Source organism: Equus asinus, chromosome 10, assembly GCF_041296235.1.
Source record: "Equus asinus isolate D_3611 breed Donkey chromosome 10, EquAss-T2T_v2, whole genome shotgun sequence".
NCBI lineage: Eukaryota > Metazoa > Chordata > Mammalia > Perissodactyla > Equidae > Equus > Equus asinus.
The window spans coordinates 46,612,063-46,624,807 of NC_091799.1; the positions used below are offsets into that span (position 1 = coordinate 46,612,063).

General features: G+C 43.0%; 1 protein-coding gene across 1 annotated transcript; it reads left to right on the forward strand.

Moving 5' to 3' along the window:
* Window positions 1-8,251: 8,251 nt before the first annotated feature.
* Window positions 8,252-12,434, forward strand: TOMM5 (translocase of outer mitochondrial membrane 5). The gene is made up of 2 exons (XM_014861157.3): window positions 8,252-8,649; window positions 11,900-12,434. The coding sequence occupies exons 1-2, from the start codon at window positions 8,529-8,531 to the stop codon at window positions 11,932-11,934; spliced, it is 156 nt and encodes a 51-aa protein (XP_014716643.1). The 5' UTR covers window positions 8,252-8,528; the 3' UTR covers window positions 11,935-12,434.
* Window positions 12,435-12,745: the final 311 nt, after the last annotated feature.

The following is a 12,745-nucleotide window of genomic DNA, read 5'->3' on the forward strand; positions in this document are numbered from 1 at the left end:
TCTCTTGGAAACACGCACACTGTGTCGGGACCCGTGCAATGTTCACGTGTGTCCATCATTGCAAGTCTGCCAAGTCCATCATGCTGAGAAGCAAGCAGAGCCTACAAGTCATTTATAACGCCTGAGAGTTTTAAGTTCTTTTTCTCAGGCCTATAATTTCAGACTACCCTACAACCAAAGCTTTGCTACTATCCCCATAAATCAACTTATTCAACAATGAACATTTACTTAGGAGATACTTACTGAAGAGTTCCCATTTGCTAGGCACTGTGCTAGCATCACGGATACAAAAACGAGTAAGACTTGATTCCTTTCCTTTTTCAAGGGAGGAGAAAGGCACATAAACAATGTTAAGATATGGGGCAAAGTCCTTTGACACTGACAGGAGTAGGCACAGGTCTTGTAGACACAGAGAAACAGCAGCTAAGCCAGCACAGGAGGGTTAGTGGGGACTTTTTTTAAAAATAATCTTTTATTTTAGAATAGTTTAAGATTTAGAGCAAAGTTATAAAGTTAGTACAGAACATTCCCATATATCCCTCACCCCAGTTTCCCAGAGTATTAACATCCTGTATCACTGGGGTACATTTCTCACAACCAAGGAGCCAATGTTGGTACATTACTTTTAACTAAACTAGTAGAGACTTTATGAAGGAGGTAACATCTAAGACGATTTCTGAATGACATTAGGAGTTAGTTAGATGAAGAGGTAGGAAAAAGAATTTTAATCAGAAAGAAAAGCATGTGTAAAGACCCAGAACTGAGAGTTTGGTGAGGGAACAGCCAGCGGCAGCATGTGGGAGATTTGGAGGGAAACAAGAAGGAGCGAGGAAGAATAAAGAAGAGGCACTAGATGTCGGAAGAGGAGCAGAAAGGCATGAGGTTGGTCAGGAAAATGGAGGCCAGATCAATAAAAGGCCTTCTAAACAGGCCCAACGTGTTTGTACTTTTTCCTGAGCTCAATGAAAAATAATTAAAGTATTTTATACAGGAGACTGACATTATAAAAATTATATTTGGAAAGATTATTTAGACTGCAGGGTGGAAAATGCACTAGCAGGGATAAGACAGAAGAAAGAAGACCAGTTGGTAGATGGTGGAAGGGATAGAAAGAATATAATAGATTAATATAATATGAAATAAAAATGGATTTAGAGATATTAAGGAGACAGAATCGATAGAACTTGGTGGGTAAGTAGATGTAGAGTCGAAGAGAGAGGGAGAATCACGGTCCACACCCAGATTTTTGGCTTTGGCAAGTGGACTGGATGGTGGTGTCAATCATTAGGCAACAGAGCTCAGGAGTTAAGTCCGATTAGGAGGGGAAGATGAGTGGTTCCACTTTGAACAGTAGAGTGTGAAGTACCCATGGGACATCCAAGGAGACAGTGAAGTCAAGATGTTGGTTGGATATATAGGTCTGTGGTTCTAGAAAGAAACATGAGCTGCAGACACATGTGGTGAATCATTAGTCTAAGGATGGCAACTGAATCTAGACTAGATTGCCCGTGAGTATAGAAGAGAAGATGGTCCAGGAAAGAACCTTAAAGAACACTGCCATTTAGGAGGTGACCCTAGGAAGAGGTGTGGAAGGAGGGTGGGGAGCATCCAAAAGGAAAACCAGAAGAATGTGGTATCTTCCAAGAGTAGAGAGCTTTCCTGAAAGCGCTGTGTGACCAACAGCGTCAAATGCTGCAGAGGGGTTGAGATCCACAAGGGTCCCTTGGATTTGGCAATAAGGACTTAAAGGAGGCAGTTTCAGATAATAGATGGGGCCAGAAGCCTGATCTGTCCTTGGGCTGCAGAATAAATAGGAGGAGAGGACTGTGGGGGTGGGTCATTCTTTCGAAAAGACTCACCATGAATCAGAGGCCAGAGATAACTTAAACGAGACTGACAATTGGTACTAGATACTGTTGTAGTAAAAAGTTACCTGATCCATTTAGAATATGACCAAGCCATAATTTTTCTGGTGAAAAATTATTCCTTACTATTAGTAGTAGCTATCATTTATAGAATGCCCACTATAAGCCAGGCACTTTAAGTCATTATTTTATTTAGCCCTTAAAACAACACTTTGAAGTAGATGATAGATCGCTCTCTGATAGATGAAGAAATAAAAGCCCAGAAAGGTAAACATCTGGCACAAGGTCTGAGAACAACTTCACAGAGGAGCTAGACTTTAAACCTGACCTTAACTCCAAACCCGTGCTTTTTCTACTGCACCCACACTGCCTTTCCCGACTCCTTCCCACACCTGGCCTTCATTTCACAGCGCCACAGCCAGGAACTGAAACGGGTGGTGGGGGAATTCCACCCATGGCTGTGAGAGGCCTGAGGGAAGAGACAGACAGCCAAAGCACACACTTTTGGTTCAGGGATGATCTCTAAGTAAAGAATAAAGAGTCTCTGGCTTTGAATCCCAGAAGTCCTTGTCAGGGACCCAATATGTCCCCTTTGGTTGGGCTGTGAGGGGATATAGGGCCAGATAGCTGGGACTAAATCAGTCCATCGTGGCTAACAAGAGAAGTTAAGGTTTGGGTAAGTGAAAACTGGAGAATTTTAAGAGAATTTTGCAAAATTATTTTTAGCCTGGAGCATCTGCCTTTACGCACCCATGAGGAAGAATGATCAGACTTGCTTTTAACACTCTCGAGGACATTACTGGGACCAGTGAGAATATGGTCTAGAGAAACAGATTTTGGCTGTAATAAGAACTGCCTATCCAAAGAGGGATGGAACTGCCCAGGAAAACGGTGAGCATCTCCCCACCACTGCAGATGCTCGAGCAGAAGCAGGGATGTTGGAGGTGGGAGCCAGGCACCAGAGATGGCTTGGATGGCCTTTCAGCCCATTCCAGACCCGAGATTTTGAGCCCCTCTGGAGAAAATGGTTAGGATAAGGTTTCACATATTAAGGCCTGACCTTTATTCTCCCCAAATGAATTCTAAATATTATGTAATAGGAAGATGGCATGTTCCTTCATTCACAAACAATATATAGCAATTCAACTTGGATGTGCAAGAACAAAATGTATATCTACCTTTAGGAACTGTTTTTTCTAAGATGAGAAAATATGCTTGTGGGTATCTACTCACTGACTTTGATCTGGCAGGCCTGTCGCTCTGAAAATGCCGGGGGCAAGAGTGGAGAATGGATACTGTAGCCTTCTCTTTCTGTCCTGCAGAGGTTGAGAAAAGGAGCTCACTTCCTGCTTTCTCCAAGGGCTCCCCACACGGGGTGAGAGCAAGTCTAACGGCACAGGAGCTAGATCTGTAATCACCGAATCAACAAAGGATTCTCTCTTTGCTTCTTTCTTTTTCCTTCACTTGATAAATATTAGCTGAGCACCTAGTACACGACAGGCACTGCATTTTTATTGAAAAGCAAGAAACTCTATCTGGCTGTATCAGCACAGTTCCATAACATGCACATGTGTTTTTGTGAAATGGGGCTGGGGTGGGAGTGGCAGCAAAATCAAGTCTCTAAGCTCTGCAGGGAGACGGCTGGTAATTACTATGTGCTCTGAATACCGTCCGTGCAAACTAAGCCCTTCAGTGCGTTTTACTTTTCCTGCTGCAAAATAATAAGAATTTACAGCCCGGGGCTGGCCCCGTGGCCGAGTGGTTAAGTTCATGCGCTCCGCTGCAGGCGGCCCAGTGTTTCGTTAGTTCGAATCCTGGGCGCGGACATGGCACTGCTCATCAGACCACACTGAGGCAGCGTCCCACATGCCACAACTAGAAGAACCCACAACGAAGAATACACAACTATGTACCGAGGGGCTTTGGGGAGAAAAAGGAAAAAATAAAATCTTTAAAAAAAAAAAAAAAAAGAATTTACAGCCCAAGGAAGCAAGCCTCTTCTAAAACAAACAAAATTTCCCATCCCTTGTTGTAGCTGCCACAAGTCTAGAGAGCTGATACCTACACTCTTGGCCAGAGAATGCTTTTTTCCTCAGAAAAAAGAGGGTCACTGGGAAAAACTGAGAACTCTGAATCTAAGGTAAGCATTATAATGACTGGGAAACTTTTTCAGGGTGCACAAAGATAGTGTCACAAGGGTATTCTTTGGGGTGTTACTGATAGAGAAAATATGGAAGCAACCTAAATGCTCAAAGGTAGAGCTTCATTAAACAAATGATGGTACATCCATATAAAGAATACCACACAGTGATCATTAATGATGTTTAGAAGAATATTTCAAGATACAAGAAGACAGTCAATACAACTTAAATGGAAAATGCAAGTTAAACTAGTATACACTATATGATCCATTTTTGTAAAAAAAATACATATGTAAATGGGTATGTGTGTATATATACATTTATACATACAAACACATCCACACACATATGCATAAAGGGAGACAAGAGAGAAAGAGGTATATACGTATATGACAGAAGAAGAAATCTGAAAGGATCATCACCAATGTCAATCGTGCTTGTGGGATTATGGGGGATTGTTATTTTCTTTTTCTCTTTAATTCTGTATTTTCTAAATTTTATAATAATAAATGCATACTTTTGTGAAAAAAGAAGTTATTAAAATTATATTATGGCTTTAAGATAATTATATTGCTAAAAATAAATCAGAGAAGGAAATTTGAAAGTTCATTCTTTAACTTTGCTTATGATACATTAAAATTATTTAAATGATTTTTATTTAGCCAAGCAAAAAAAAAAGTTGCACTAAAATAATGAGAGATAAGTAATTCTATAAAAATATTATGTAGAATTTCGGGTAAATTTCTTTCGTGGACAATTTCTTTTCAATCCAATATACAAAGCTATCAATTTTTTAATTCTAAAGGTTAGCAGATATGAAGTGCATCCATTCATTCATTCATTCATTCACTCAAGAGGTACTTACTGAGTTTTTACCATGTATAAATGCCTGTCCACAACTGTTTGGGAGATTAAAGTACATATTCCTTGTAATTGAGGTGCTTTTGGTCTACTTGGAAAGAGATCAAACATTCATAAATCCTCTAGACAACAAAGTTCTAAAAATTAGAATAGAGAAGAGGGCATTCTAGAAGATGCCTCTCGCGGGGCAGTAATTTCTAGAAGTGTTAGCCCATGAGCTGGGTGAGGACTCCGGTTAGCACCCATCACACAGCAACCCTTACTGAGGGCCCAAGTGTCCTTTCCTTGTCCTGACTTTTGTTTCATTCATCTTGGTTCTGAGTGGACTTCAAAGCCAAGTTTATTTTGGGAACTCCAGACCATGTTCATCTCCTGAAGGAATGAGGAAGGAGAGGTGTGGAGCTGGATAATAACACAGTCCAGATTAACTACTGATGGGTGATGGGTGTGGAAACACAGAGAAAAGGGCTGCTCTCAGCCTGTAGGCAAATAGCAGCCACCCCTTATCCTGTCCCTCGCAAACTGGGGTTGAACAGCACACCATTCTTCCAATCCTTACTTCTGAGGAGAGGATTATCAATGAGAACATTCACAAAGTCAAAAGCAGCAAGGTATGATGAACTGGGAGCCCAGCACTTTTTGGGACCTACCCAAGTTCCAGCTAGCTCTGCCTCTAACTAGCTTCTTTCTGGGCCTCAGTTTCCTCATCTGTCTAATGAAGGGATTAAACTGTTCAATACGCAAAGGTACATATTTCCTGTAAATTAGAAACCACAAGGTTCCTGTGATCATATGTTGGAATTATTCCCCAATCATGAGTCATCTGTCAATCTCTGACCTTGCAAAGACAAATTGCTTCCCAGTGAGGGAAATTAAAGCACTTCCTTCTCTTATGGGTAGGCTGTAGACACTGCATGCTTGTGTGCAGCACTGTCTGGGAAGTCGAGGCAAAGGAAACGGCTCCTAAATCCCTCCTAGGATGGAAACTGACAGCAAGACAGGCTAAGGCATCTGCTACCATTTCCTCTGGGATTAGACGAAATCATACAAATATCAATATTAAATTACGCGTGCATACTTTTTATTTTTGCCTTTCATGACTAATCACAGGGGATTCTCTGTTTTTAGCTGTTAGTGCAAGGTTATGAAGGAAGAACAGGACAGATGAATGCAGAATTTCAGCATTTTCAAGCTGCAAGTGATTTTAAAGATTAGACCCAACCCCCTCATCATTCCAAAGAGGAAAAAAATAGGGATCCAAGGTGTGCAACAGTTCCCTCCAATGTTAACTTCCTGAAGTAGGTTCTCTCAATTTGCCTCACCTACACCAACCATAACTGGACAATACCATCACCTACAAGCCAAAAGCAAACAAACAAGCAAGCAAATAAAAACCACTAAAAAAAGAGACAAAGAAAGTAGCCTACCCTCTTGTAATGTTTCCCACATGACCACTAGAGGACCCACGCAAGGGGAAGACAGTTCATCAGCATGAACGTTGACGGGGACAGCTCACCCTCCCAGACGGCCTCCAGAACCAACGCCTCACCCCAGACCCAGCCACACCTTATTTCCACCCACTGCTTTCCTGTCTCTCTACAGGTAGGCAGGTACCAGACCTTTCTCAGAGAATTGCTATGAGAATAACGTTGCCCTTAACAAACCAGCCGTTTACAGCCACGTCATCCGTCAAGCAAACAGGTTTTTATATAACATCGGATGAATACAATTCAAATGCTAAAAATCTGTTCACCAAGAAACACGATTTTATGCTAATTTCTTCTCTCTTTGGCTCATGATGAATCCAGGCAAGTTACTCAAAAGCATCTCAGTAAAGAAAAAAAAATCGGTAGTTCCATATGAGAACTATTTATTTAAACTCAGTCTAAGTTACTGGAATCACATAAGAACTCATTCCTTGCCAAGCCGTTTTGCCTCGTTATTCAAATGGATGAGATATGCCTTATTGTTACATTCTTCCTACCATGGAAGAAACACACACACTGGCTGTTTTGGTGTCTGATCATATTTGATAATATTTTAACATCCATACACTTCAGACCAGAGCGTCCTAGATGATACAATTAGAATTCGAATGCATAGACTGCTGGAACTGAAAGGGACTCTCAAGAGCATTTAATCATATCTCCTCCCCTTACAACTAAAGAAAAGCAGCTGCAGTGAAACCTACTTGTCCCTTGTCACATGGCTAGAGAGTGGGAGTGCCAGATCTAGAGGCCATGTCTCCAGTCTTCCTATCCGGGTTCTTTCCACGGCCCTGGCTTTCCAGCATCAGCGCAGGCTTTCTAAACATTCTGGAAGGACTGGATGGAGGCTATTCAAAGCCTGAATGGGCAGTGAGTTCCCTCTCTTGCCCCAGTGCGTTGCATTCTGTCAATCAGGAAGGAGAGCATCAATGCTTACAGTTGTCAGTTGCTCCCATATTAAATTACTGCCTTAATTTATCCAAAGTCCATTGTTGCTATGCAGTGAGCAGTCAAGAAGGAGCATTTTCGTTTTGAATTATGTGAGCAATTCAGTCATCTGGTTCATGTCTAAGAATGATTTATGGCTAAGTGGCATGCATAATTTGGGGCAGCAGCCTTCTGACATTGTTTCAATGAGTCTGTGACAGGAAATCTGGCTGCATTAAGCTCCTGCCTTGTCACTCCAAGGAGGCCCATCCACGCAGGCATTAAGAGTTCAAGACTAACAGGGAGCAGTAGCGTGCAAAGGAGAGTTCCCCTTGACATGGTGATTATCCGCAGGAGAACCTGCCTCTGCCCATCGCTCGCTTCCTGACTTTAAGCAGCACGCCTGGTTCCAAGCCTCCCTCTCATCTGTAAAATGTTGAACGGATCTAAACTCGATTAAAACATACTGTATAACTGAGCCAATATCATAATTTGTAAGAATGAGTTAACTCCAGAACTGAGAACACAGTAACAATATGGAAAATGTTGAAAACTCTGTGTCTGGGATCCCACAGATCTAAGTAGGGATAAAACCCTGCCCGGCATTTGCTAGCTGTGTAATCTCGAGCAAGTCTCGTCACCTTCGAAACTTCGGAGATCTTCCGTCTTTTTGTGTTAACTTAACATGAAAAAGTTCAAACACGCTCAAAATAGAAAGAGTAGAATAATTAACTAAAATGATGTGCTAATCACCGGTTTAAGCAATTTTTAATATTTTGCTAATATCGTTTCATCTCTCTTCCTCGACACTTTTTTTCCGGAGGTATTTTAAAGAACATTCGGGCAAGTTGTTTTACAGATCTCTGGGCTTTAGCTTTTCACCTAAGAAATGATGGTCACATCTAATCCAGGGGGCAGAACTGTACCGAGTACTCAACCAACGTGAGCGCTCCCTGCCCACGACAGCGCCGCAGCGCGCCGCTCCGCCCGCGGCGGACGAGCACTGCCCAGCGCGCCGCCCGGCTCCAGGCCGCGCTCAGCCCGCCCCGCAGGACCGCCTTCGCCCCCTACGGCCGCGCTCCCTCAGCCCCGCTCGAGCAGAACGAGGTTTGTCCCTCGCAGCCCCCCGTCGACGCGCGCGAAGACGAGGGGCGGGGACAGGAAATGGGGTTGGGCCGAGTTCCGGGCGCGAGGCGGCCCTGGCGAGAGCGGAGAGCGGCCGCTGCGAGCTGGGAGCGGGCTTCGAGATGTTCCGGATCGAGGGCCTCGCGCCGAAGCTGGACCCCGAGGAGATGAAACGGAAGATGCGCGAGGACGTGATCTCCTCCATACGGAACTTCCTCATCTACGTGGCGCTGCTGCGAGTCAGTGAGTGTCCGTCCAGGTGTGGCCGCGCGCCCCGCGTGATGCAGGCTCGGGGTCCCGGGCTGGGCCGAGCGGCCGCGGGGAGCAGGGCGGTGCGCGGCTTGGCGCTGCGGTCGGGTGGGGTGCCCACGGGCGCGGCTGATCACCCCGCCCCTGCCGTGAGGGCTAGAACGGAGACACCTCGAGGGGCATCCCCCAGAGCCACTCCCGCGTTTCCCAGGCAGATTTACGGTGGAGAAATGGTGGCTCAAGGTCACTGGGCGACTCGGTGAATGATCTTAACCCGAAACCCAGAGCTCTCACTCAACTCAACAGTCTCCTTCCTTTAGTGCTGACCTCTGAAATCCAAAAGATTTTGCTGTTATTTGTACAGAGGGTGAAATACATAATTGCGTTTTGGGGGAGGAAGGAGGAGAGTCTGTAGGATTAGTGATAAGATCTGAGGTTGTATTTGATTTTCCATTCGGTGGAAACTTACTTGCCTTACCTGGTCTTGACAGCAGGCCTTTGAGAGGCCGGCCGAAGAGTCTGCGTATCCCTCTGCAGGTGAGAAGTCGACTTTCAGAGGCGCTGGGGAGAGGCTTCAGAGTTACCGGACCCTGGGTGTGAGAGCTGGATGCAGCTTTCGAGATCCGCTCTCCAGTTTCGCTGATGAGAATCTCAGAAGTGATTTGCCCCCTCCCCTCTTTCCCAGTTCGATATTCCTTTCATTGCTCTTTGCTGTACATCGTTGGCACGTCTGGATGGAGGGACAGGGATGATTCCAATAAATGTAGGCCCTACCGAGGCCGGCTTCTAGAAGGCTCACGTGGGGCCCGGGCCGCGTCTCCCTCACTCGGTGCCGCTGCACTGTCTGTGCTATTCCTCTGCTTCCCCAGGAGAGGGAGCTCTGGTGAACAGAGACGCCCAACCAGCCTGCCGCTTCAGCAGCTCTTTACAGCTCCCAGATTTACTTATTTCCTCCTCTTACCGTTTTTTCTTGACTTAGATGCCAGTAAAATATTTGCTTCTTCTCAGTGACCCTTCTATTAGATATAGATTGCTTTTTAAGAAAACACAGAATACTGTTCCTTATTATCACTTTTTAAATTGAGGTATAATTGGCATATTAGTATACAATTCACCCGTTGAAAGTGCACAGTGCAGTGGGTCTTAGTGTAGTCAGAGTTGCACAGCCATCACCACAATCTATTTTTAGAACATTTTCTTTCCCTTTAAAAGAAATACTATACCCATTGGCCGTTATTCCACATTTTCCTCCTTCTCCAGCCCTTGGCAATGTCTAATCCTTTTGCCTTTATGGATTTGCCTCTTAGGGATATTTAATACGCATGGAATTGTATAATATGTGACCTTTTGTGTCTGGCTTATTTCACTTAGCATATGTTCAAGGTTCATCCATATTGTAGCATGTGTCGGTATTTCCTTCCTTTTTATCGCTGAATAATATTCCATTGTGTGGATATACCACATTTTGTTTATCCATTCATTTGATGGATGGTCCTTTTTTTCTGATAAGATTTAGTAGGAAGGACTGGACGTGACCTGGTCAGCTTCTGACAGATCTCAGTATCTTCAGTTTACTATTAACAAAATGTCATATTAATTTAGTATGGGTATTGAGAAAGGAGATCATTCTTGCAGCTTTTTTGGTCACAGCCCTTTTTGTTTCCTGATTTTTTATTGTAAAAATACACGTCACATAAAATTTACCACCTTAACTGTTTTTAAGTCTACGGTATAGTGGCATTAAATACATTCATAATATGCAGCCATCACCACCATGCATCTCCAGAACTCTCTTCATCTTGTAAAACTGACACTCCATTCCCCTCACCTCCCAGCCCCTGGCAACCACCATTCTACTTTCTGTCTCTATGATTTTGATCACTCTAAATATCTCCTATAAGCGGAATCATACAGTATTTGTCTTTTTGTAACTGGCTTATTTCACTTAGGATAATGTGCTAAGATTCATCCACATTGTAGCATATGTCAGAATTTCCTTTTTAAGGCTGAATGATACTCTGTTGTATACCTCAGTTTTGCTTATCCATTCATTCATCTTTGGGTACTTGGGTTGCTTCTATGTTTGAGCTACTGTGGTTAATGCTGCTATGAACGTGGATGTACAAATTTTTTTTTTTTTTTTTTTTTTGAGGAAGATTAGCCCTGAGCTAACATTTGCCGCCAGTCCTCTTCTTTTTGCTGAGGAAGACTGGCCCTGAGCTAACATCCATGCCCATCTTCCTCTACTTTATATGTGGGACGCCTACCACACTGTGGCTTGCCAAGCTGTGCCATGTCCGCACCCAGGATCTGAACTGGCGAACCCCTGGCCACCGAAGCAGAACGTGCGCACTTAACCGCTGCGCCACCCAGCCGGCCCCCAAATATCTCTATTTTTAATTTTTTGAGGAACCACCATACTGTGTTTCATAGCAGTTTTACCATTTTACATTCCCACCAACAGTATGCAAAGGTTCCAATTTCTCCCCATCCTTGCCAACAGTTTTTTTGATACTAGCCATCCTAATGGATGTGAGGTGGTATCTCGTTGCACTTTTAATTTGCATTGTTCTAATGATTAATGATGTTGAGCATCTTTTTCTATGCTTATTTTGGCCACAGCACTTTTACAGACAATAATAATATCACTTCTTTAGACCCCTATGACAACACTTCCTACTTGTCTAGACATTTCCATCTACACCATCCTAATGGACCCTTACAACTACTCAAGTTGAACTGTATCGTACAATACATAGCTAGTCAGTGGGAGATCAAAATGTGTGTCCAGCTCTGCTGGTTCCCTAGTTCAGTGTTGTTTTCCCCCAACCTCTGCCTTCTTTCAAATGTGTTTTTAAAGGTGAAAAATGCCAATTTGTTTTTTCTAGAGTTTTGTTCCTTTGACAGTTAAATCACCAAAGTAAAGGACTGTCATTTGAAAGAGCATTGGGTTTACTCTTTATGGCCTTGGGAGGTAGAACTACCCGAAGACAAGATTTTATATAGTGTAAGAATGAACTTTATAATAATCATAGCCACCTGATGCTGGAATGGGCCACCTTGAAAGCGTGAGTCCCTTTTGCTGAGTTGTGCCGGCAGATGCTTGGCCACCGCGTGGCGTTGTTTTAAAAAATGTGTTGAACTAAACCTGTAAGGTTTACCCCCTAATCTTATAATTCCGTATTGTAACTTGTGGGCTCCTCGATCTGAAAACAAATTCTGGGTTGGTTTATTTTTCTTTCAGCTCCTTTTATCTTAAAGAAATTGGACAGCATATGAAGATTGGACATCACAGGTGAATGCATGAGATGAAGAATCTGGTTACAGTTTCTACTCCTGTCTGCAAAAGAACAGCCCAGAAAGATGTAAGAGACTCTGATTGAATGGACATACAAGTTCTACTTGTTTGATTCAACAGCTTTGGCTCTAGTAACTGACCTTCGTAGCTGAAATATAAAACTGGGAAGTTGAAAACATTTTGTGGCCATAGTATGCCCTTATGCCTGTGATATTCAGCTTCCATAAATATTGGTGTAATTGTAAATAATGTCAAACTCCATTTTCTAGCGAGTCTTAATTATAAGGGAATTATGTCTGCAATGGCACTGTCTTGTCAGTCATTTCTGTTTGCCTTTTTACTTCTGTCTGCAGTGTATTTGTTGAACAGTATATATTGTTCAGATTAGTCAGGTTTTATGGAATCCAGCACACAACCACAGTGACATTTAAGGACAAGACCAATAGTCTCTATTTTTAATAAACATATCAATTAAGAAAAATTGGGTTTTTATTTTTCTTAACCCACCTTTTGCTGCAAACCAGTAATCACTAGTGAGACTACTATGATAGTCTGATTGTTACAAACTGCATTAAATTGAATTCCTCTTGTTTTGGTCTGGAGAATTTGCTAATCCTGATAAAGCGACATTGTTTTATTTTTAAGCAGTCTTTGTGAAAGGCAACGTTACTGCTTGGTATGGGTTTACTCTTTATGGCCTTGAGGATATGTAATGCGGTCAAAGGGGAAATGCTGTGTTTTTAAGTGAGATGGTTCTCCCAGTTTGTTGGGGAATGGGGATGGTCCTTAACC